General features: G+C 42.3%; 1 protein-coding gene across 3 annotated transcripts in view; it reads right to left on the reverse strand.

The window, feature by feature from the left end:
• reln (reelin) overlaps nucleotides 1-26,714 on the reverse strand; it is a 329,082-nt gene that overhangs the window by 122,519 nt on the left and 179,849 nt on the right. For all 3 annotated transcript variants that reach the window (XM_063072853.1, XM_063072851.1, XM_063072852.1), the window contains 2 exons: nucleotides 16,490-16,726; nucleotides 339-531 (listed from right to left, as the gene is read on the reverse strand). In XM_063072853.1, the coding sequence (XP_062928923.1) occupies nucleotides 339-531; nucleotides 16,490-16,726 (430 nt within the window). The remainder of the gene's footprint in view (nucleotides 1-338; nucleotides 532-16,489; nucleotides 16,727-26,714) is intronic.

The raw sequence follows: 26,714 nt of genomic DNA on the forward strand, positions 1-26,714 counted from the left end.
GATGAGCTGTCGTTGAAGAGAACATTGCCAGCCAGTGGAGTTATAACTACCTGCTTAATTTACTGACTGCCAGCAATAACAGGTGTTCTGAAGGTTTCACTTCCTTTTGCAAAATTTAACATTTTTAACTTACTCTACTACAATTAAGCAACTTAACCTGATGAATTGTTACTTGATAGCAAAAGGGCAGTGGTTCATTGGTGTCATGATGCTTAAAGGTGACATAACAAGCTCATTGCAACAGGAAATCTTTAGTTCCAATTCACAGAAGCACCAACTTTAAGCCTATATCTCTCTGTGTACTTAACGCCTGGCAAGCCCAATAACACAGTATTTACCTCCTGTACGAGATGCCAGGTCAGGCCATGGTTGGTGGAGTACTCCAGGCTGATTTGGTTGTCCACGTGCAGCGTAAAAGGCTTCCCACAGCCCATCACCAGGTTAAACTGCAGCATGTAAGAGGCCCCAATCTGCATAGACTGGGTTTCCACATAGCGCATGCTTGAGCTTGTTTTGGAATCTCCAGTGAAACTGCAGCACAAGTAAAGACAAAAAAAAAGAGCAAAACATGGACAAATTTATCAAGATGAAGATAAACACCAAAACTGTCGATGACAAGAGTGGAAGCTGTCAGTCATCATTGGGGCTCATCACCTGTGAATTCCAGATTCAAAGAGAAGTCAGAAGTATTTACATAGTAACTACAGTCTGTCTAAATCCAGACCTTAGAAGTATAATCTAATCTTATTTCACAACAAATTGACATTTACTTTCATTTAAGAAGGTCAAAATTGCTGAGGAAAATGGCAAAATGAAATCCTGCCACAGTAGTTTGAGAATGGAGTTGAAATATAATATGGGGTAAGAATTTTATTCTCCATAAAACCATGCTGGGCCAATCTTGTAAGTTTGACAAGAGCTGCCTGAAATACCAAATGTTCCTTTTTTAATGTACATATAAAACAATTCAATTAAAAAACTCAAGTAATAGTGATTTGAACCAAAGTTTGCTCAAGGTTTCAGATTTTCAATAACTCTATACCAATTAGCTGGTGTTACTGAGGTTTAGTCTGAGTTTGTGTTGTTTAACTGCTAAGACAGAGAGGGATGAGACCTCTTCTATTCCATGGGGAGCTGGGAGAAATGAAACAATCAGGCACAACGCTGAGCAATTAAGGGCTAATTATTAACGGAAGTTTCCTTAGATTGGAAACTTCATGTCGATCTGCATATCAACACGGGGAAAAAGATATTTTAAAATAAAGTAGAAAATAATTGACTTTCTTTCTTTTATCCAAATGGTTAAAAATATTCTACATGACACATAATGAATGTAGCTTTTTGTCCAAATTTGTTCCTTTTAATTCATGGAATCAATAGGTTATCGGCATGGGTATACTTCAGCGGAATAAGCTTGTAATATCTTACTGCGCATAATGAGCGACGATTAACCCTCACAGCACATGCAAAATTACACTGTGCCAGGAACTGAGCCAAACAGAATTTCTTGCCATGGAAGAATTTTAATAACAATGGCCAAACAATCCAGAAAGGACCTGCTGTTTTTGCAGGACAAACTTTGGCATTTCCAGAGGCCTGATGTATGAAAGTAGATACAGTACATTTTAATTAAAACAGCCTTTTTAGCTGCAGAAGAAATAAGGCTGTTGGATCACATCCTCTGTTAAATTCTTTCACTGCAGTCTCTTTTAAAACATCGGACAACAGAATAGCAGTAAATAGGACACAGAAATCACGTACTTAAGAATTTTCACCAAAATTGCATTTTTTTTGGTGGACATGCCTTCTATTTGCAAAATGATTTTTTTGAGCTATAAAATTGTACCACTCTCAACATATAGGTATGTCCTGTAGCAAAGTGTCCACATTTCTCTTTATCTAGCCTTTCCGATTTACAAAACTTTGTTTTACAAAATATTTTCCAGGTATGTATTCACTTTGTACATTGAGGGAAGGTGCTTATGGTTTTGGATATTACCACCCCTGCATTTCGATATCTTTACCTAGTATCTCAAACAAAAGCCATTACATACACTAACAGATCTTTCGCAGAATTGATTCAAAATGATCTTTTTGGCAAGAGAAAGTGGAGCTTTCAACATCCGTGACCACAAAAAGTCTCCTGTATATGTCACACCCCCATCTTCCTATAAAATGCCATTTTTTATTAATTTTATTCTACAAACGTGTAAAAGCTCGTAAAGTAAGCCACCTTTCTCCTTTTATACAGGCACAAACAAGGAGATGGAAGTTGAGATGACTCACCACATCCTTCTGCTTTCAGAGATAAGTTTTTGAATTTTCCCTTGGTCTAGAAGAAGCAGCAAACACCTGGGATGATTTAATTACCATCACTTGTGGGAGCAGTCTGTGTCTGGTAATGACAGGACTGAGATGGGCTACTCTTTTGAGCAGACAACCTGTTTCACATTACCACTTTTAGCTCTGAGATCCAGTATTTACCTATGACTTTTTAAAAATCTAAATTGTTATGCTCCATCACTGAGGAAAAGTATTGTTAGAGCTAGGATCTGAAACAATTCATAATTACTTCCTAAGTTTTATAATGCAGAAGAGTTGCAAGTTACACGAAAAATTTTGAATTAAGGATTTCTCTGATACCAGTTCATAAATATCTTCACAACTTCTGAATTCAATTATTGCCACTCTCCCCAAGCCAATCAGTGGGATGGGTGAACTCACCTCTGAGTTCTGCAGATACCTGCTGGATAATGTCAGGGTCGACTCACTACTCCCTCCGGCACCTGCTCAATACAATGCAAAATCAGAAATGAACTGGCAGTCAGATGCTGGTGATTCTGACCTGCTCCACTACCGATCTCGCCAGTGTATAAACTGGGCAGCCTCACGCTCTGGTTATGCCAGCCTGGGCTGCCACATGTTCAATTGGAATCAGCAACTTGGATTGAAGATATTACAGAGTCCTTGTTGTTTGCTATTCTTCTCTTCTTTTTCATCTGGTCAAGACGGCGCCGGTGTACAACACTCTCTTCGTCGACATCTTCCAGTAGCTCACGAAAATGTCAATTTTACTTCTTTTACATCTGTTTTCACCTTAAATGTGCTTCTGGGACTGTTAGAGCCGGTTTACAGTTTGGAGATCGATTGAGTGATCCAGCACTTTGCTATTTCCAAGAAGACTTCGGGAAGTGAGCACGTACTCGGACTGCCTCGATGCCAAGAAACTTAGATACGGGATGTGAGCTGACATTCGACTGTGTTTTGCCAATTAAAGCATCAAGCAAGACTGAGACACTGAAGTGAATGCAGAAGACAAGCGAGAGTTCAGCACTGAGTGCCTGCCTTGCCGTGAGTGGACTAACACTGTGTGGTTCACTGTGGCAGGCGGATAGGTCTCTGCCTCACTTGGTGTCTCTCTCTTTCAGTGATCTTGGAGGATGGTATCGTGGTTCTGCATTTATGGATCGGACTATTGCATTTATGGACTTTTTTGGACTTATGGTTTTTATATTCTGTGTTTCTTTTTGCCCGATCCTTTTCCGTTCTATTGTGCAAGGAGTGGGGTTTGGGGGTTGATGTTCTTGTACCGTTTTGTGCAGGGGAGGGGGGGTCTGGGGGGCAATGTCCTTGTTGCATTTTGTGTGGGGGAGAGGGTTTGAAGGTTGATGATCGGGATGTTGTTTATTTTTGTGCAGGGGGGTGGGTTTGATGTTTCCCTCGGAATGACTTTCATATTCTGTCTTTGTTTTGTGGCTGTCTGGAGAAGATGAATCTCAGAGTTGTATATGGATACGTACTTCGATAATAAATTAACCTTTGAACCTTTATTCTATTCAATTATAATGTTTTAAATTGATTCCAGCAATTGAAGTAGCTTTTGAAGAAATATAATTTTAAGTGTTTTTACAAAATTATTTAAATCTATACAACCATTTTGTAACTGCCTGATTATCAGAGGACCACTAGAATCCACAACCAGAGACCTAGATGCTTTTCACAGATTGTTCCTTCACAAGAGATTCCACCAAGCACTCCCAGACATGCAGAGCCACAAAAAGAAGTGTGGAAGGAGTAGATATATGGGGAGGGGTGGTGAGAGGCAAGCGAATTAGAAGGGTAGTGGATCACCTTTCATGTGATCCAACCTTTCTATCAATATTTCTTCCAACATGTTGTATAAATCAAGCCTCTACCTTACAAGTTATTTAATTTGCCTACTGAAGAAAAAGATGATAATTTCAATGTAACTATTTGCATTTTTCTTACAGGTAAGAATTGGTCAACTACCTCTGCTCCAGTCATCTGGCATCCATTCAACTAATCCCATTTTCCTCTTGTATCCCAAACACACTGCTCCAGCTCCCAGTTCTCCTATCACCCAATTCATGCTACTGGCAATTTATAAAAATCTATTACCAAGTTCTAAATCCACTTCCTCATAACTGTCCATTCAATTCTGCCATTAGAATTTTGAATTTCCCATTTACTACAATTTGATTCTTAGAATTTGAGCCACTGCGCTTTCACCCTCTTGCCAAGCTGTTATACCAGCGAGTGAGAGGCTGAGCAAGGAACTAAACACTAAACATGTTGAGACTTAAGGAGAAAGACAAATGCAACTTTTGCTTCCTTCCACTGGTATTACAGCGACTTCAAATACCCTTAGTGTAAATAAATCACTACCTTCATAAATCAAAGTATTGAGCACAGGAGTTGGGATGTTATGTTGAAGTTGTATAAGACGTTGGTGAGGCCTAATTTGGAGTATCGTGTGCAGTTTTGGTCACCGACCTACAGGAAAGATGTAAACAAGTTTGAAAGAGTGCAGAGAAAATTTACGAGATCCGGAGGACTTGAGTTTTAAGGAAAGATTGAATAGGTTAGGACTGTATGTTTTAGAATGTAGAAGATTGAGAGAAGATTTGATAGAGGTATGCAAAATTATGAGGGGTATAGATAGTGTAAATGCAAACAGGCTTTTTCCACTGAGGTTGGGTGGGACTACAACCAAAGGTCATGGGCTAGGGGTGAAAGGTGAGATGTTTAAGAGGAACATGAGTGGAAACCTTTTCACTCAGAAGGTCATGAGAGTGTGGAATGAGCTGCCAGCACAAGTGGAACACGCAAGCGCGAATTCAAAGTTTAAGCGAAGTTTGAAAAGGTACATGGATGGTAGGGGTAAGGAGGGCTATGGTCCCAGTGCAGGTTGATGGGGGTAGGGCTAGTTGGCTTGGCATGTACTAGATGGGCTGAAGGGCCTGTTTCTGAGCTGTACTTCTCTATGACTCAAAAGACTATGAACCAAGTTGCAGTGGGTGTAATGATACATCTCCCATTCTGAATGCCCACTATTCATGGTGGCATACTACTTTTAGGGAAAGTTCAGGCCTGCATGTCATTCATTTTATATATATGAAATTAGTTTTCATCCATTTTCATTACAGGTAAAATATATCACTGCAGAAAATGTTTTCTGTATGCTATTTTCAAACCATTCTATGTTATTGAATTTAAATAATTCCTTAATTCAGTCATAAGCCAAAGATGATGTGATTTAAAAATGAATAAATTATTATAAAATAATTATCATAAATATCAAATAGCAAAAGGATTTTGATTTTGGCAGAGTGCATGTTAACAGTAAATTTGACCTTGTGTGAGTTACCTGCTTTGCTAGAAGCTTGTAATTACTTTTGTTATGATTTTGTTGTCTAAAATAAGTCCATGATTTAATCACTTGTTTAAAATTTAAATAATTTATGAGCATTTTAACCACCTCCAAATTTATGGGTTCGTATTTGGTAAAAGAAAGTGACTGATGGAAACATTACACATGATTAGACATGTTTCACCTGCTGCAGAAAATGAGCTGGGGAATAGTTTTGTGCTGAATGATAAATTACCCAGCCCAAGTTTCATGCAAAGAAGAAAACATTGTCAATCACTCCCCTGCGACAACAGGAACATTGCACCTAACCCGTTGTACTGGATTTGCCAAGAGCAAACCAAATGGAAGCCCAGCTGAGATCAGCTGGCATTAATTAATTTAACTACTAATCAGTTAGATAGTGTGAATTGGTCTGGAGATTTCCCACGGGGTAATGGCTGGCAAGGGCTATGAAGGTCATCAGCCAAATTCAATGCAGTACCACCAGTTTCATCATCCTTCATATTAACCTCTTGATGTGTCTTTTCCTTGAACCTAGTTCTAAAAGCATAGGTTAGGAAATTAATATTAGCATGGCAAAAATTCCCTCCAGCAAGAGAACCTTCAAGCATTTCTCTCCTCTGTTAATCATACAGAGTTTATGAAGATCATAAACAACGAGAGATTCTGCAAATGCTGAAACCTTGAGCAACACATAGAAAATGTTGGAGGAACTCTGCAAGACAGGGGTAGCATCAATGGAGGGGAATAAACAGTCGACTTTTCAGGCCGAGACCTTTCATGAAAGGTCTCAGGCCAAAACATTGACTGTTTATTCCTCTCCATTGATGCTGCCCGTCTTGCCGAGTTCCTCCAGCATTTTGTGTGTTGTCATGAAGAGCATGTTTCTATTTTACTGGTCTGTTACAGAATACTATGACACATCATTTTGGAAGTTAGAAAGGGTAAGGAATGTGCAATGAGGATATTATGTCTTCCTATAGATAGAATTAAGTAAGAGTTAAGCTCTGCATAATATCCTTTGATGTATTGTTAAAAAAATAAAACTATAGCCAATTTAGAATCTGGGTATTGATACCTATTCTCAAGAAGAAATACTCTTGGTAAACTCCCTTCTCCCTTGCGCCTACTTTGAGACATATAAGCTGATCAGAGAAACTCAGGAAGGGTGACTGATTCTTTGACTCCTGACAAAGCTTCTCTGCATTCAATTATACATCAAAAATAGATCCTTTGCAACATTCATTTAAACCAGGGGTTCCCAACCTGGGATCCATGAACCCCTTGCTTAATGGTATTGGTCCATGGCATAAAAAAGGATGGGAACCCCTGATTTAAGTTGTGGAATAAACTTTGAAAAAATTGCATTTAAGTTGAACAAGGTACCAACATTTCAGAAATGTAATTCCTTTTATCAATGTTGCAAGTCACAGAAGTAAGTAGGTATATTTTGTTTATGAGGGGAAAACTACATTAACATTTTAAAAATATTTTATAATGTTTAAATCATCCAAGCAATCATGTGTTTTACCTGAGAAACTATTTTTTTCAATGTATGTTCCTTAGTGCACTTCAGTGAATTGTTCAAATTCAAGGGTGGGATTGGGGTTTTCTGCAGGAAGAGGTGTGTCTGGAATTAGCTGGACAGACAGCAACCTCCAGGTCTAGATTAGAGGGAGGCCAGAGAACCTGGAAGCAGGAGCAGGACAATTGCTCCCTGCTATAGAAGCCTGATGTTGCAGACTGCACAATTTCTACTATATTGTAACTTCAGAAGGGCCTTAACTACTGCAGACTGTCCTTTTTCAATGTTCAAAATATACAATTTTTATGCATTGATTAATTTCAAATGTATACAAGTAAATCCAGTGGGACACATTCAACTTTTTCTAAAAACTATATAAATAGCTTAAAACACACACAAAATGCTGGAGGAACTCAGCAGACCAGGCGACATCTATGGAAAAGAGCACAGTCGACGTTTCGGGCCGAAACCCTTCGGCAGGACTGGAGAAAACAAGCTGAGGAGTAGATTTAAAAGGTGTGGGGAGGGGAGAGAGAAACACAAGGTGATAGGTGAAACCTGAAGGGAGGGGATGAAGTAAAGAGCTGGGAAGACCATAGAAGAAAGAAGTGGGAGAGGAGCACCAGCTGGAGGCGATGGGCAGGCAAGGAGATAAGGTGAGAGAGAGAAAAGGGGATGGGAAATAGTTGGGGGAGTGGGTGGGTGGCATTACCGGAAGTTTGAGAAATCGATGTTCATGCCATCAGGTTGGAGGCTACCCAAACGGAATATAAGGTGTTGTTCCTCCAGCAGCTTATCAGTGTGGCCTCATTACGACAGTGGAGGAGGCCATGGATAATCATATCGGAACGGGAATAAGAATTGGAATTAAAATAGGTGGCCACTGGGAGATCTCGCTTTTCCGGGTGGGTGGAGCGTAGGTGCTCGCCAAAGCGGTCTCCCAATTTACATTGGGTCTCACCGATATACAGGAGGCCACAGCAGGAGCGCCAGACACAGTATATGACCCCAACAGACTCACAGGCAAAATGTCGCCTCACCTGGAAGGACTGTTTAGGGCCCTGAATGGCAGTCAGGGAGGAGGTGGAGGGGCAGGTGTAGCACTTGTCCACTTGCAAGGATAAGTGCCAGGAGGGAGATCAGTGGGGAGGGACGAATGGACGAGGGAGTCGCGTAGGGAGCGATCCCTGCAGGAAGCAGAAAGTGGGGGCGGAAGGAAAGATGTGCTTGGTGGTGGGATCCCATTGGGAGGTGGCAGAGGTTTCGGAGAATTATGTGCTGGACGCGAAGGCAAGGCAGGTGAGGCAAATGTTTCTGCTCTTAAACATGAGAAAGTCTGCAGATGCTGGAAATCCAAAGCAACACACACAAAATGCTGGAGGAACTTAACAGGTCAGGCAGCATCTGGGGAAATTAATAAAAATAGTCAACATTTCAGGCCGAGACACTCCTTCAGGACTGAGAAGGAAAAGGGAAGATACCAGAATAAAGAGGTGGGGGGAGGGGAAGGATGCTAGTTAACAAGTGATAGGGAAGCCAGCTGGGTGGGAAAGGTCAAATGCTGGAGAAGAAGGAATCTGATAGGAGAGAAGAACGGACCATAGGAGAAAGGGAAGAAGGAAGGGACCCAGGAGAAATAATTGGCAGGTGAGAAGAGGTAAAATTTAGAGTGGGGAATAGAGGAAGGGGCGTGTGGGGAGCAGGGGGCAGAATTTGTTCACCAGAAGGAAAAATCGATATTCATGTCATCAGGTTGGAGGCTACCCAGATGGAATATAGGGTGTTGCTCGTCCACCCTGAGGGTTGCCTCAACTTGGCACGAGAGGAGATTCCCATGTCCATTCGTCCCTCCCCAGTAATCTCCCTCCTGGCACTTACCCCTGCAAGTGGCCTAAGTGCTACACCTGCCCATTCACCTCCTCCCTCACCTCCACTCAGGGCCCCAAACAGTCCTTCCAGGTGAGGCAACACCTCACTCTGTGGTCCACTCTCCTCTCCTATGAGATTCTTTCTTCTCCAGCCCTTGACCTTTCCCACCCACCTTGCTTCACCTATTATCTCCCAGCCTGTCCTCCTTCCCCTCTGCCCACCTTTTTATTCTCCATCTTCACCCTTCCTTCTCAGTCCTGAAGAAGGGTCTCGGCCCGAAACGTCGTCTGTTTATTCATTTCCGTAGATGCTGCCTGACCCACTGAGTTTCTCCAGCACCGTGTGTGTGTGTGTGTGTGTTTGCTATTAAATGTCACTTGTATCAGTTTGATTGTGCTTCACAAGGTGAAAAATGCAGAAAGACAGTAGGCTTTCACTTAATCTTCTTTCCACTATTAGCTGAAGCAATCCCAATCTGGCTAGTTCAGAGATTAGAAGTTCACTCACCACAGTGCCCATGTCATATTTTGGAATAGAAGCAAACTTCAAATAAAATGGGATAATACAGTGGTGAAATCCACTCATCTGGAGCTACCCAAAACTATATACCAGCTCCCGGGAAAGTCCTGGGTGGGTATTGGGGAGCTGAATCAGAGAAACACTTGTCCATAGAGACAGAAAAATTGGATTTGTCCAGTGGATACACAATGACATTAAGAGATAAAAATAAGAGTTAGTTGATCTTTGGCAGGATTTAATGGTCTCTTTCATGATGGATGCTCTGGATATGACAGACCTAAAAGATTGTATTCCATTATCAGCTTAATGCTCATCATGCTCAGAATCTAGGTCAGTAAATAGCATTAGAATCCTTAGATCTGCTGATCGGGAGATGGCTGCCATTCGTCCCTGTTTCACAAACACAAGAAATTCTGCAAATACTGGAAATCCAAAACAACACACACACACACAAACTGCTGGAGCAGTTCAGCAGGCCAGGCAGCATCTGTGGAAAAGAGTAAACAGTTGACGTTTTGTGCCGTGACCCTTCATCAGGACTGGAAAGGAAGGGGGAAGGAGCTAGACCTAGAAGGTGGGGGTAGGGGAGGAAGTAGTTCAAGATGGCATGGTCTTCTGTCCTCTCCTATCAGATTCTACCTTCTCCAGCCCTTCATCTCTTTCACCAATCAACTTCCAAGCTCTTTACTTCACTGCCTCCCCCTCTCCCCGTCTCATCTATCACCTACCACCTTGTACTTCCCCTCTCTTCCCCATACCTTCTTGGTCTAGCTCCTTCCCCCATCCTTTCCAGTCCTGATGAAGGGTCTTGACCAGAAATGTCGGCTGTTTACTCTTTTCCATTTGTCCCTGTTTGTTGAGTCACTAGGGAGATTGGATGCTGGAAGCTGGTTCTCATTTGTAGTAAACCTGGATTCAGGCACAAAGAAATGTCAGTGGTCAATTTCACTCCCAAAGTGTTTTAGGCACCCCAAAATTACTGATTAAAACAAGCCAAAGGGCTGGAGGTGTGAACATGATCATAAATGACATAAAAATGGGTAGTCAGCTGTGAACTTGGAAATGTTTGGTACAACTAGATAGTGAATAAAGCTGCTGGAAGACCCATCTCAGAACTGCAGAGCAACAGAAGACTGTTACTCTTCTAATTAACAGTCAAATCTTCTCAAATCAACCCAAGCACACCAATAAACAATTTGAAACAAGCCCTAAAAACAGCCTCAAAACAATCAAATCAAAAGCACATTCCCCCCTCTCCAAATAATCGTCAAGCACATGTCTGTAGGTAATATACATTGGTGTCATCTGTATCTTTACGGTCCCCCGGTAAATACGGTGAAATTTAAATCCCTGTTCACAAACCCAAATTGTGCCCTCTTGCTGACACAACTTCTGAACTTGCTGAGAGCTTCCAGCGATTTCTACTTTTATATCAGATATAAAGGCAAGGACCATAATGTAAACAGTGAAGGGGAATGCTGTTACATCACCAGTTTTAGAGAATCGTAGAGTCAGTGAGTTACATAGCACGGAAACAGGACTTTCATCCTCACTGTCTGAGAGCTCCATCAGAACTAGTCCCATTTACCTGTGTTTGTCTCATATCTTTCTAGGCCTTTTCTATCCATGCACCTGTCCAAATGCCTCTTAAACATTGTAATTGTACCCACCTCTACAGCTTTCTCCAGCAACTTATTCCACATTCCTACACGTTCTGCGTGGGAAAAGTTGCCCTTCAGGTCCAGAGAATAGTACAGCACAGGAACTGGCCCTACAGCCCACAGTGACCGTGCTGAGCACGAAGCTAAATTAATCTAAATCTCTTCTGCCTGTACATGATTCATATCTCTCCATCCCTGAATATTCATGTGTCTATCAAAGACCCTCATAAGCACCACTGTTGTATCTAGTCCCTGTGCAAGCCAGTTCCAGGCACCTACTGCTCTGCCCCGCACATCTCCTTTACACTCTCCTCTCTCATCTTAAATCTATGCCTCCTAGTTTTAGACTTCTCAATCCTGGGACAATGACTGCCACCATCCACCTTATGTTGCCCCTCATCTGCCTTTGCTCCAGAGAAAATGTCCTTGTCTATTCAGGCAGCATCTATAGGAAGAGGCGCAGTCGACGTTTCAGGCCGAGACCCTTCGTCAGGGGTTAGTCCTGACGAAGGGTCTCGGCCTGAAACGTCGACTGCGCCTCTTCCTATAGATGCTGCCTGGCCCGCTGCGTTCACCAGCAACTTTGATGTATGTTGCTTGAATTTCCAGCATCTGCAGAATTCCTGTTGTTCTTGTCTATTCAGCCTCTCATTCTAACTCAAGCCCTCCTGTCCCGGTAGCAATCCTCTTCAGTCTTTTTTTCAACCAGCTTAGTAAGATCCTTCCTCTAGCTCGGTGACCAGAACTGCACACAATATTGGAAATATGATCTCACCAATGACCCGTACAGTTGCAATGCCACACCCCATCCCCTGTACTCAAAGCCCTGACTGTTGAAGGGAAGGGCATCAGATGCCTTCTTTGCCACACTATCTACCCGTCTGTGTCGCCACTTTCAGGGAACTATGTACCTGTACTCCTAGGTACATGGTTCTACAACACTCTCCAGTTCCCTACCATTTACCATGCAAGTCCCACCCTGGTTTAACAGTTTGTACTTCTCTGAGTTAAATTCCACCTGCCATTCTTTAATCTGCTTCCCCAGTTCACTTAGATTTTGTTGTAACCTGAGATTACTTTCTTCACTGCCCACTACACCGCCAATATGGTGACATCATCGAAGTTACTAACATTTTAATCTAAACTGTAAATATAAACGACAAATAATGATGGACCCAGCACAAATTTCTGTGACACATCACTGGTCACGAGCCTCCAATGTGAATATTGACCCTCCAGCACAATCATCCTCTGACTACCAATTATTAAATGTTAACGTATTATTTAAATTAATACTGCTTTTAGTTTTTTAAAAAATCAATTAACACCATAGGAAGTCGATAAACAACATTGCTGTTTGTCATCCGTACTGGTCGCCATGGTAACGCGGCAGTTAGCACAATGCTATTACAGCTTGGGGTGTTCTGGAGTTCAATTCCAGCACTGTTCTGTCTGGAGTCTCTACAGGTCCATCCCCTGGAATGCATGGGTTTTCCCCAGATGCTCTGGTTTCCTTCTATGGTCCAAAGATGAACTGGATAGGTTAATTTGTTATTGTAAACTGTCCCGTAATTAGTTTAGGGTCAATCGGGGTTGTGGGGATGTTGGGGCTGTATGGCTCAAAGGGCTGGAAGGGCCTATTCCACACCGTATCACTAAATAAAAATAAATAAATAAACGAGAAACATAAAAATAGCACTAAATATAGTCCAAACCACTCAGGATAAGATTAATACTCAGGTTTATTCATGACTACACCATGTAATCATATTGAAAGTTGGACAGATAACCACTACCTCTTCCCACTCTGGGATGTAAAAATGCCTTCCCCTTCTCTCAATTCCTCCGTCTCCACCACATCTGCTCTCAGGATGAGGCTTTTCATTCTAGATCAAAAGAGATGTCCTCCTTTTTCAAAGAAAGGGGGCTTCCTTTCCTCCACCATCAACGCTGCCCTCAACCGTAGCTCTTCCGTTTCACACGCATCTACTCTTACTCCATCCTCCTACTACCCTACCAGGGATAGGGTTCCTCTTGTCCTCACCTACCACTCCACCAACCTCCGCGTCCAGTGCATAATTCAGCAAAGCTTCCAACGGAATCCCACCACGAAGCACAACTTTCTCCCCACACCCCACTTTCTGCTTTCCACAGGGACCATTCCCTATGCGACTCCCTTGTCCATTTGTCCCTCCTCACTGATCTCCCTTCTGGCACTTATCCTTGCAAGCAGAACAAGAGCTACACCTGCTCTACACCTCCCTCACTACCATTCAGGGCTCTAAACAGTCCTTTCTGGTGAGGCAACACTTCACCTGCGAGTCCGTTTTGGTCATATACTGTGTCTGGTTCTTCTGGTGTGGCCTCCTGTATATCGGTGAGACCTGACGTAGATTGGGAGACTGCTTCACCAAGCACCTACACTCCACTCACCAGAAGAAACGGGATCTCCCAGTGGCCACTCATTTTAATTCCACTTCCCATTCCCATTCCAATATGTCCATCCATGGCCTCCTCCTCTGTCATGATGAGGCCACACTTAGGTTGGAGGAACAAAACCTTATATTCCGTTTGGGTAGCCTCCAACCTGACGACGTGAATATCGATTTCTCAAACTTCCAGTAATGCCCCCCACCACCCCCTTTTCTTCACCATTTTCCATCCCCTTTTCCCTTTCTCACCTTATCTCCTTGCCCGCGCATTGCCTCCCTCTGGTCCTCCTCCCCCCCTTTTCTTTCTTCTATGGCCTTCTGTCTCTTTCACCAATCAACTTCCCAGTTCTTTACTTCATCTCCCTCCCCCTTCAGGTTTCACCTCTTACCTTGTGTTTCTCTCTACCCACCCCCCAATTTTTAAATCTACTCCTCAGCTTTTTCTCTCCAGTCCTGCTGAAGGGTTTCGGCCCGAAACGTCGACAGTACTCTTTTCCATAGATGGTGCCTGGCCTGCTGAGTTCCTGCAGCATTTAGTGTGTGTTGCTCAGGAAAGCATGGTACTGGATTTCAGAACATTGAACTCTTGATTAAAGCAATAAAGCATAATGAAGTTATTTAGTTTTAACTGGATTTGATTTCATCTGATCAATAAAGGACAATATTTGATGTGCTCTTTTCTAGCCGTTATATAACTAAATTCCTTTCTAGAACTTATTCGATACTCTGATTTCCTCTCAAATCAACTTCCAGCAAAACTTCTCATTTAAATATTCAACAACATTGCCAGTGGCCATCTTCCCTCAGGCAATGGCAATATATTAGCACTTCTAACATCGACTACCTCTGAAAACGCCTCCCACTGATTCTGTCAATACCAGTTCACTTCCCAATCCTGTGTAATATTCTGTCATAGAAACCCTACTCAAGATGGTCTCAGTTTGTGGACCTCCCTCTTGCTCCCATACAACAACTACATGTATTTATGTAGCACCCTCAATACGATAAGGAAGAGTTAACAAAAAAAAATCTAACGGTGAGGCAATTAGAACATATTTCCAACAACTTGGCCTTCTTGATTACCTGTCTTTTTGGCCACCCATCCAAAGCTTGCAAAGATTTAAAGTGTCACAGAATTCCCAGCAGTATTATCTGTAAAGAATGTTTCCTGCTGCTATTTGTGGGCAGATTAAACATACTACAAGGTAGGCATTCAAGGAAGGATGCACTGGCATTGGAGACAGTGCAGAGAAGGTTTACTTTATTTTATTGTCGCCAAACAATTGATACTAGAGCGTACAATCATCACAGCGATAATTGATTCTGCGCTGCGCGCTCCCTGGATTACAAATCGATAGTAAATATTAAAAATTTAAATTATAAATCATAAATAGAAAATAGAAAAATGGGAAGTAAGGTAGTGCAAAAAAACCGAGAGGCAGGTCCAGATATTTGGAGGGTACGGCCCAGATCCGGGTCAGGATCCGTTCAGCAGTCTTATCACAGTTGGAAAGAAGCTGTTCCCAAATCTGGCCGTACGAGTCTTCAAGCTCCTAAGCCTTCTCCCCGACGGAAGAGGGACGAAAAGTGTGTTGGTTGGGTGGGTCGTGTCCTTGATTATCCTGGCAGCACCGCTCCGACAGCGTGTGGTGTAAAGTTAGTCCAAGGACGGAAGATTGGTTTGTGTGATGTGCTGGGCTGTGTTCACGATCTTCTGCAGCTTCTCCCGGTCCTGGACAGGACAACTTCCATACCAGGTTGTGATGCACCCTAGAAGAATGCTTTCTATGGTGCATCTATAAAAATTAGTTAAGGTTTTTAGGGGACAGGCCAAATTTCTTTAGCTTTCTCAGATAGTAAAGGAGCTGGTGGGCCTTCTTGGCAGTGGACTTTGCTTGGTTTGATCAAGTCAGGTCATTTGTGATATTGACCCCGAGGAACTTAAAGCTTTTGACCTGTTCCACTTGCGCACCACCGATGTAAATTGGGTCGTGCAGTCCGCTACTCCTTCTGAAGTCAACAACCAATTCCTTCGTCTTGCTGACGTTGAGGGATAGGTTATTGTCTTCACACCATGGCACCAGGTTCTTAATTTCCTCTTTGTACTCAAACTCATCATTACCCGAGATATGGCCTACAATTGTTGTGTCATCGGCAAACTTATATATTGAGTTCGATGGAAACTTGGCTACACAACCATGAGTGTACAGTGAATACAGCAGGGGGCTGAGTACGCAGCCTTGTGGGGTACCGGTGCTCAGAGTGATTGTAGAGCAGAGCTTGTCCCCTATTTTTACAGCCTATCTTATTTTTATGAGAATGATCCCAGGAAAGAAAGGGTTAATGTATGAGGTGTGTTTGATGGCTCTGGACCTGCACCTGCTGGAGTTTAGAAGAAGAAGGGGAGACATCTCATTATACTTACTGAATATTGAAAAGCCTGGATAGAGTGGACATGAAGAGGATTCTTCAAGAATGGGAGAGTCTAAGACAAGAGGGAAGATCTCAGAATAGAAGGATGTTCTTCAGAACAGAGATGAGGAGGAACTTCTTAAACCAGAGCATAGTGAATTTGTGGAATTTGTTGCCACAGATAGTTGTGGAGGCCAAGTCATTGGGTATATTTAAAGTGGAGGTTTTTAGGTTCTTGATACATTGACTGAGTCTATATTATTTGCAACTTAATGCTTTTATACATTGGAAAGGCAGATATGCAATTAGAAACAGTAGCATTTTGATTTTGTAAAATACATTCTTGCTTTCCAAACATAGCTTTAACACAGCATGGCAAACGAAACTGAGGTCATCTTACCTGAGTGTCCAGTCATGGTTACAGTAAGGTTGGACATTTCCAAGATAAAAGCCCAGAGACTGAGTGACATCTACTAGATTGCTGAAGTTGAGACTAATGCTGTTGTACAAGATGGAAGTCATACTGATTTCGTCAATAGCCCAGACATCCTCATTCGGCCCAGAGTGATAAGGCTGCCACCAGCGGAACTGGATGCCTAGTTGCCGTGCGTTCTGTGGAAGCTGCACAGAGATGATTCTACATGGAGAGAACAGCAGGGTGTGAAATTTCTGTACACTGTGATCTGCTAATCACTCCTTAATACTTGGAGTATTTACGGAAGATGATAAAATATAAAACCAATCATTGCACACACTTGAGCAGTGGAATGACCTTTTAAACCCAATTATTTCAAAACGTTACAGAAACACTTCTTGCTGCCTCTGTAAAGCAGCCAGCATGACCAAAGACCCCACTCACCCCAGACATTGTCTCTTCTCCCCCTCTCATCAGGCAGAAGATACAAAAAGCATGACAGCTCATACCACCAGGCTCAAGGACAGCTACTCATAGCTACCACCTCACTGTTATAGAACTATCGAATGGTGATAAGATGACCTCTTGACCTCAATCTACCTCGTTATATTTTCTACCTGCACTGCAGTTTCTCAATAACTGTAGTACTTTATTCTAAACTCTATTAGTTTACCTTAGACTACCTCAATAAACTATTATATATGAACATTATGCAAAACAATTTTTTCACTGTACCTTGCTACATGTGACAATAATAAACTATTTCACCAGTTTGCCAAGTTGTGAATACAATGTTGCAACAATTTTTTTTAATTTTGGAAAAACATTTTGAGATCACATTCTTTCTGGTCAATGACAAAATGTAAAGCTTTTAGGAGGTTTGGATGATCTTGCACAAAGTTCAGTCTTTGTTATTAGAGCAATTAGTTGACTTTCATTTACAGTTTAAATTGTGACTTTGCTGCAAAAAACAAAAATCATCTCATTTTCAGTACGAATAAGAAGGGTCTGAAGATTGTGCAATGGTTAAAGTGCAATATTAAGATGAAGTGCAACATATGACAAATCCTAGAATAAAAATGATTACTGTATATTTGCATGCAAATTCAGTGCTTCAATCCACAAACTGTTGTTGGCAACATTATCAAAATTCTGAGGCTATTTACTTTGTAATACAGTAGGGAAGCTATAATTTTAAAAAATCATGACTTTAAACAGTGAATGGTGGAAGTCAAATGAATGAATCAAGCCTTTCATTTGTTCCGATCGCCAACAATTTCATATCTTTAATACACTAAATAGAAAGCAAAGGTTTTTTGCAGAGAAAAATAAATTTTGAAGACACTTGCATATTCCTAAAAACACAAGTAAGAAAATATTGTCTCCCTTCCTACTTAGTTCACTGTATGGACTAAAGCCATCAGTTTATCTAAAAATGCTTAAGTATTCATAGAATCACTTCCTTACAATTGCTAGTTCTCTCGAATTGATAATACGACTCAATTCTATATTTAGAAGTTGGTGTTTATGCAATATGCTCATATCTGCTCACGTCAAGGAAAGCTTTAAATCTCAGATGACAAATAATATAGCATTTTTGACATATGGAGCATTGGGGAGGACATATTATCATAGGAAAAATTAATTCTATCACCATGATTAACTACGTAAATCAACGATCATGTTCCCACCCAGTCCTGCACCTGTCAGGTTAGGGAAGCATGTGGGTTTCTTGGCAGACATGCTGGTCACTGCTATTGTACGGTATAAATGATCTGCTGTCGGTGAAAATGGTGAATAACATGATGGCTTTCATCTCCTTTCAATTTATTTCAATCTAATTTTAGTGCACAAAACTGACAATGATTTCCAACAGCCATCATTATTGTATCAATGTTTTCTACGATTATATTTAGAATGTAATCTTCAGAAATATGCAGATTGAGCTATCTAATGCAAGCATGGAAGAACACTGTTAGCATTGAACACTTAGTTAAAGAAAACAAAGTTAAAATTTGAGAAGAACAAGAATGAAGAGTACAAGCGTTCCTTTATTTCAAATAACACCAGTAAGGCATTTAGTATTATGGAGTATTTCGAATAAGGTGCTTCTTGTAATTCTAATAACGCTACATGTCATCAGCAGCAGTGACCACTCATAGTTGAGTATGATTCTTATCCTGGTGGTTGATCTGGTCACTTGTGGGTCTTGAGATGACCGAAGGGGTCGGTCGGTGATCCACAAGTCCTATTGCAGCGTTGGCAGGTGTAGATCATTGAGGCAGTGCTGGACGTAGCTGGTTGCGCCTTTCCCAGTCTCTCCTTACATTGAAGCCGCTTAGTCTCAGCGGCATGGTGGAGGTATTCTTCGAGCTGTGCAGTCCCCTCACAGACAGTCTTTCCCTATCCTGTGCTAATTTCTCCCATCCATTCAGATGGAGGAGGCACTTCCTCAAGTGGGTTTTGAAATTGCCCTTGAACCACTTTTTCTGCCCGACAGGAGTGCGCTTTGCATCCTTGTGCAGGCCGGACAGGAGCTGTTTAGGGAGGCGGGGTCCGGCATATGGATGGTGTGCCGAACCATCGCAGTTGGTGTTGAGTCACGATTGTGGCAATGGAATTAACGTTAACTTCCTCCAGGATTCTGGAGTTAGTACGCCTGTTCTTCCAGCTAACTCTCAGAATCTTTCGGAGGCATCTTTGATGGTAGGTTTCAGGGGATTTTATGTACCTGCTGTATGTTGTCCATGACTCTGCTCCACATAGCAAGGAGGGGAGGACTATAGCTTTATAGACCAGAAGCTTAGTGTTGGTCTTGATATCCCGACCTTCAAAAACCCTCTTTCTCAGTCTGGCAAAAGCTCTACTCACATTATTCTGTGATTTATTTCAAGGTCAATGTTAGCTCTTGAAGAAAGGCGGCTACCAAGGTATGGGAAATGATCCGTATTCTCCAGAGGGATGTTGTTAACTTGCACGGTTGGTGGTTTAAGAACTTGATCTGGAGCAGGTTGGTGCAGGACTTGGGTTTTCTTGATGCTTAGATCAAGTCCCAGGAGCTTGTATGCTCTGGCAAAAGCATCCATTATCCATGATGCACTGCAGATCCTCCTCAGAGTGCGCATTTTCATCTGCATATTGGTGCTCCATGTTGGAAGCAGTTGACTCCTTGCTCTTCCTCTTGAATCTGTTAAGATTAAAGAGCCTCCCACCTTTGTGAGCGGTTTTGGCCTGTGAAGTGAAGAATGGTTGCAATGAAAATGGCAAACTGAGTTGGGGCAATGATACACCCCTATTTGACCCTGGTCTCAACCTTAAAAGGTGCTGTTTCAGAGCCACAGTTGCTGATGACTTGCACTCATATAATTGTGTAAGAGCTGCAGGATCTTGAGGTATTTCTCTGGGCGCCCGACTTTGGACAGTACCTGCCAAAGGGCAGAATGATTTACAGAGTCAAATGCTTTTGTAAGGTCTGTGAAGGCCACATAAAGTGAGAGATTTTGTTTGGAATATTTGGAATACTGTGTTTAGTTTTACTAATCCTGTTATAAAACAGATGTTAATAAGCTGGAAAGAGTGCAAAAATATTTATGAGGATGTTGCCAGAACTTGAAGTATTGAGTTTAGAGATAAATTGAGCAGGTCAGGTCTTCATTGGGATGTAGGAGGATAAGGGGGTGATCTTATAAAGGTGCAAAAAATCATGAAAATCATAGAATGGTTGACCTTACATAGTCTTTTTTCCCAGGGTTGGGGAAACAAGACCTGGAGGGCATAGCTTTATGTAAGAGGGGAGAGATTTAATGGGAACCTAAGGGGTAAGTTTTTCACTCAGAGATTGGTCCACATATGGAATAGGATGCCAGGGAAAATGTGGTTGAGGCACATTTAGAAGGCAGGTAGACAGGTACATTAATAACAACAGTTAGAGTGATAAAGCTAAGCATGGGCAAGTGGGACAAGATTGGATGGTCCGCTTTGGGCTGAAGGGCCTGTTTTCATGCTGTATGATGCTACCATTTGTAGAAACGCACATTAAAGGCCAACATATCTGAGAATCCTATTACTCTGTGAATTCACAGTTGAACTTTTTCACCATAAAGCTGAATTTAATGATACTAATCGATAAACTAGAATTATGATTAGAGCATCACTTGCTATATTTATAGCTCCTGCTGCATACTAGAAACCCAAAATAGATTGTTTACTATGGAAGCAAATGCACTTACACATATTCAGACACAGGATATGGCCACATCTGGTAGCGTCAGTATTTATTGTCGAAACATATTGTCTTTATGAAGGTAGACATGTCAGCCAGTGGGGAAGGTACTCCTGCAGAGCTGCAGGTATGGAACTCAGGACTTTGAAGGAATGGCACATATTTTAAGTCAGGATGATGTGAGATCTAGAACTTGCATCTGGTAGTATTACCCTGTACCTACAAATTTCATCGTTTGAGATAGAAAAGATCACAAGTTTGAAGAGGCACTCATCCAGGAGAAGTTCGTATTTCATTGTCTTGTCAATGCTGGGAGTCAGAGCTGAGACAACCTGCAGAAGAACCAGCTTCTGACCTTTTCCGCACCCACAGCATTTTCTTGGTTGCTCCAGTTAGGTTTCTGGTTTCTGGTTAATGTTGCATTATCTGGCATTGGTATTGTGGTTCAGCATAATAGCCTGCAACTTAAGTGACGTGAATGTGATATGTTGTTCATATCTCTTTCATACTTGTTCATTTTCCATTTCCAATTTGTAAATTGGTAGTGAGCCACCTTCTTGGGCCATAGCAGTCATTCTAGCGAAGATACTCTCACTAGCTGTTGGGTAGTGAGTTCCAGGTTTTAGACAGAGCGGTGACGAAGGTACCTTGCCAAGTCAGGATGGTGTGAGAATTGAAGATAAGACCTGTGGGTGGTGGTCCTGTCTATCCACTGCACTTGTGCTTCTCGGTATACATGATCCTGGGTTTAGGAGGAGACAGGGTTAGGAAGATCATGTTGCAGAAACCTGAGCAAGTAACTGTAGTGCATTTTGTAGATGACAGACGCTGTCGTCATGATGGTAGTAGTGTCACATGGAATGTCAAACAGGCAACCTAGTTTGCCATGAATAGTATTAAGCTTAAATGGTTTTGTTGGAACCGCACTCGTCCAGGCAAGTAAAGAATATCCCACTTTGCTCCTGTCTTCAAGATATCAGAGATAAGTCACTCAGTGAAGGATGCCCAACTCATAATATTCCTGCGCTGATCCTGTTGAGATCCTGGTTAATGGCAACCCATAGTGTAACAGTGAGAGTGAGGACATGAACAATGCCATGGATTGCCATGGCTAGCTGGTTAGACCCAATCTTGCTGAAGATGATCACTGGCTGACACTTCTGCAGCATGGATGACACTCACCACTTCATAGGAGCAGAATGAGGCCATTCAGTCCATCAAGTCTTCTCTATCAATCAATCATGGCTGAGTTATTATCTCTCTCAGCCACATTCTCGTGCCTTCTCACTATAACCTCTGATACCCTTACTAATCAAAAACCTATCAACCACAACTTTAAATATACCCAATGACTTGGTTATATTGGGTATATGGGTATGTCATGGAAGAGCGGGATATTCATTATGCAGATTGCCTAAAATTCTACCAATGGATATAAAATCAGGACAATCGGGTTCAAAGTGGTGTGTGTACAGGCTTCTGCATGTTGTTCTTTGTAGGAAGCTTAGTGCTATTACAGCAATATAAAAATCCACTCTCTGCAAAATGTAATTCTATCCTGTTAAAGTCATATTTGAAATATTTGCCCACATGGCCTTATAAATTCAGGAGGTGTAAATGGAAAATTTTCCAGCTTGGGACCTATAATGCATTCTTTTTCAAAATATTAACTATTGGTCATACGTGGTTTATTAGAAATTCAGGAGCAACCAATTGCATTTCTTGTTAACATACACCAATGTCAATACGACCATTTGCTGGAGTTCCTTAATCTTTCTGTGTACATGGGAAGATGAAAATCAGATGGTGTGAGTATTTTACTACTGGATAAGCTGAGTTACTTAATTATTTAGGTCAATAATGCAGTAAATGTATATGTTTATATAGCTTTGTCAGTAATCTGATAGTGTACTCAAAGATTTTTTTCACTGAAATTAATGCATGCAGCAAAAGCAATGTTGCCATAGCCACGCTGGTCTGGAATTTCTATTGGGCAACACCTCAATAATTCATGAGAAGAAACTCCGCTGTGAATGCGTGTTAAATTGTGTGTGTGTGTGTGTGTGTGTGTGTGTGTGTGTGTGTGTGTAGGGTGGTGTGTGGCGAGAAAAGATGGAGCGGGCTTTTGGGAAATTATGAAAGTGAACAACATTTAAGAGATGTTAAAGATCAAGGAATTCCCTTTTCATAAAGGATAAGGAGATGTGAAAAACGCTTGTTTTAATTTAATGCTTTTCACATCCTCAGGATGTCCTGAGCAACCAATAGAGGGTAATTAAGGAAATATTTCAGTTTATGTTTTCACTTCAGTGTCCCATAAATAGAATGTGATAATGATCAGATAAATCTGTCTGGGAATCTTGGTTGAGGCATAAATTATGGCCAAGACTCTGTGCAAACAAGCCTGTATTCTTTTAAACCAAACAAAGTACTTTTAACATCCACTTGAGAGGGTAATAATTTTGTCTGTTACCATCCAAGCACCTCCTGCTGTTCAGCACCCACCCTGAGGTGTCAGCCTGGATCCTGTGTTCAGTCTCTAGAAAAGGACAAAACCCACGGGTCTGACATGGTGCTAGGTGTGCCACAGCTGACTGATGAATGGCTTCAAAAAAAATGCCTGTTTTATAATTACCAAAAAAGCCAAAAGCTGGAAATCTGAAATAAAAAGGAAATGTGTTGGAAAGCACAGGTCAGGCAGCACCCGTGGCAAGTGCAGGTAAGACCTATGGAAGGCCATTGTGAGCACAAAAAGTCAGCTCTGAGCGAAGCTAGAGGCAGAATCAGACACACAGCAGAAGTGGCAGGTTTGCATGCTAGTACGCCCTATAAGGTGAAACCCAACAGCATAAATGGCAGTGATGCCTCACTCGTCATTGAGCTCAATTCTTTTCATGCACACTTCGAAAGGGAGAATGATCCCCACAGCATTCAGCAACCCTGTGGCCTCCATCTTGCAGGCCAACATCCGAACATCCTTCAAGATCGTGAACCCTCGCAAGGCATAAAGACCCGATGGCGTACCTGGCTGGTACTGAAAACCTGTGCCAACTAACTGACTGGAGTCTCCAAGGACATTTTCAACTCCACCCCCCCCCGCCCCCCACTGCTGTGGTCTGAGGTTCCCACCTGCTTTAAAAGGGAAGCAATCATTCTGATGCCCTAAAAGAGCAGGATGAGGTGCCTCAACAACTATTGACTGGTAGCACACCTACTGTAATGAAGTGCTTTGAGAGTTCATTGTGGCTAGAGTTGGTCTTGCCTGAGGAAGGACTGCAATTTGCCACCTGCTGCAACAGGTCTATAGCTGATGCAATACCACTGGCTCTCCACTCTGCTTTGGAGCACCTAGACAACCACAAGCTGCATATCAGCTCGGCATTCAACAACATCATCCCCACAGAACTAATAACCAATGTTCAACCCATGGGCCTCTGTCCTTTCCTCTTTAACTGGGCCATCATTATTGGGAGACTATAGTCAGTGTGTATAGGAAACAATCTCCTCCTCACTGACTATCAATGCAGGTACTCCTCAAAGACGTGTGCTTAGCCTGCTGCTCTACTCTCTTTACACTCATGAGAGGGAGGGGAGGAGAAGATGGCGGCACAACGCAGCACGTGCGGCCGCTCCGAAATGATATTGTATTTGTAAGTAGGTACCGTGCACAATCCTGATTTGATGGAGACAGACGTGAGAAGCACGGAGGAACATCTGGAGAAACTTCTGAAATGCCTGCTTCGCTGCCACTGCTACTGTGCGATCCAGAATCTCCGGAGGGGATGGCCCCGAGTCCTCGGCTTTACCTATTGCCTGTTCCCGGGGCCGGGAGCGAAGCGCTCGGCAGAGATGGTGCTCGGTGCTCGGTGTCGGAGGACTGGTTGGAGGCTCGAAGTTTTCGGACGGACTCAAGAGTCGGCTGTGGTCAGGTGCTTCCAGGGTGCTGCATCGGCAAGTTTGCGGCACTGGAGGTTCATGGCAGGGACAGTTTCTCCCTTCTACCGTCTGCGTGAGATGATGGGACTTTCAAGAGACTTTGAGACTTGATTTTTACTGTGCCCATGGTCTGTTCTTTATCAAATTACGGTATTGCTTTGCACTGTTGTAACTATATGTTATAATTATGTGGTTTTTGTCAGTTTTTTTAGCCTTGGTTTGTCTTCTGTTTCTGTGATATCATATTGGAGGAACATTGTATCATTTCTTAATGCATGCATTACTAAATGACAATAAAAGAGGATTGCGTGTCCTCATAATCTAATCTAATCATGATTCTGTGGTTAAGCGCAGCTCAAGTACCATCCATAAATTCACCGATGACACCACTGTTGTTAGCAGAATCTCAGAATGGTGATGAGGAGGCCAACAGAGTGAGAAAGATTAGCTGGTTGAATGGTGTTGCAATAGCAACCTCGCGATCAGCGTCAGCAAGACCAAGGAAGTGACTGGGGGCTTCAGGAAGAGAAGTCAGGAAAACACACACCAGTCCTTATTGAGGGGTCAGCTGTGAGCAGTTTCAAGTTCCCAGGCATGAACATCTCAGAGGACCTATCCTGGGCGCACCAATGGATCTGCTTTGGGAAGAGTTTGAGGAGATTTGGTATGTCACTAAAACCTCTTACAAATTTCTATAGAAGTATGGTGGACAGCGGCTGACTGGTTGTATGGCAGCCTGGTATGGAGCCCCCAATACACTGGGTAGCAAGAGGCTGCAGCGGATTGCAGACTCAACCAGATCCATTATTGGTACATCCTTCCCCACCATTTTGGGTATCTTCAGGAGGTGGTGTCCTCTTCTCGTAACTCTCAGAATCAGGTTTATCATCACCGGCATGTGTCCTGAAATTTGTTAACCCAGCAGCAGCAGTTCAATGCAATACATAGTATAGAAGAAAAAAACAAAATAAAATAATAATAACAACTTAAAAAAATAAGGAAATCAGTTACAGTATACGAATATGGAATAAATTAAAAATTGTGCAAAAAACAGAAATAATGTATATTAATAAGTGAGATAGTGTCCAAGGGTTAGGAATTGGATGGCAGAGGGGAAGAAGCTGTTCCTGAATTGCTGAGTGTGTGCCTTCAGGCTTCTGTACCTCCTACCTGATGGTAACAGTGAGAAAAGGGCATGCCTTGGGTGCTGGAGGTCCTTAATAATGGACTATGCCTTTCTGAGACACCGCTCCTTGAAGATGTCCTGGGTACTTTGTAGGCTAGTGCCTAAGACAGAGCCGACTAAATTTACAACCCTCTGCAGGTTCTTTCGGTCCTGTGCAGTAGCCCCTCTATCCCAGACAGTGATGCAACCAGTCAGAATGCTCCCCATGCTATATCTGTGGAAGGAAGTTTTTGAGTGTACTTGTTGACATACCAAATCTCTTCAAACTCCTAATGAAGTATAGCCGCTGTCTTGCCTTCCTTATAACTGCATCGATATGTTGGGACCAGGTTAGATCCTCAGAGATCTTGACACCCAGGAACTTGAAACTGCTCACTCTCTCCACTTCTGATCCCTCTATGAGGTTTGGTATGTGTTCCTTCATCTTACCCTTCCTGAAGTCCACAATCAGGTCTTTCGTCTTACTGACGTTGAGTGCAGGTCATTGCTGTGGCACCACTCCACTAGTTGGCATATCTTGCTGCTGTATGCCCTCTCGTCAGCACCTGAGGTTCTACCAACAACATCAGCAAATTTATAGATAGTATTTGAGCTATGCCTAGCCACACAGTCACAGTCATAGAGAGTAGAGCAGTGGGCTAACCACACACCCCTGAACTACCATCAGGGAAAGGGTATATGTGCCTGAAAACCCACAGTCAATGATTTAGGAACAGCTTCTGCTCCTCCATCATCGGATTTCTGAATGGTCCATGGACCCATGAACAAGACCTCATTATACCTTTCTTTGGCACTACTTATTTATTTCTGGTGATGTATAGATTTTTATACCTTTGCACTGTACTGCTGGCACATTATATGTCAGC

The sequence above is a fragment of the Mobula hypostoma genome, chromosome 20, assembly GCF_963921235.1.
Source record: "Mobula hypostoma chromosome 20, sMobHyp1.1, whole genome shotgun sequence".
Lineage (NCBI taxonomy): Eukaryota > Metazoa > Chordata > Chondrichthyes > Myliobatiformes > Myliobatidae > Mobula > Mobula hypostoma.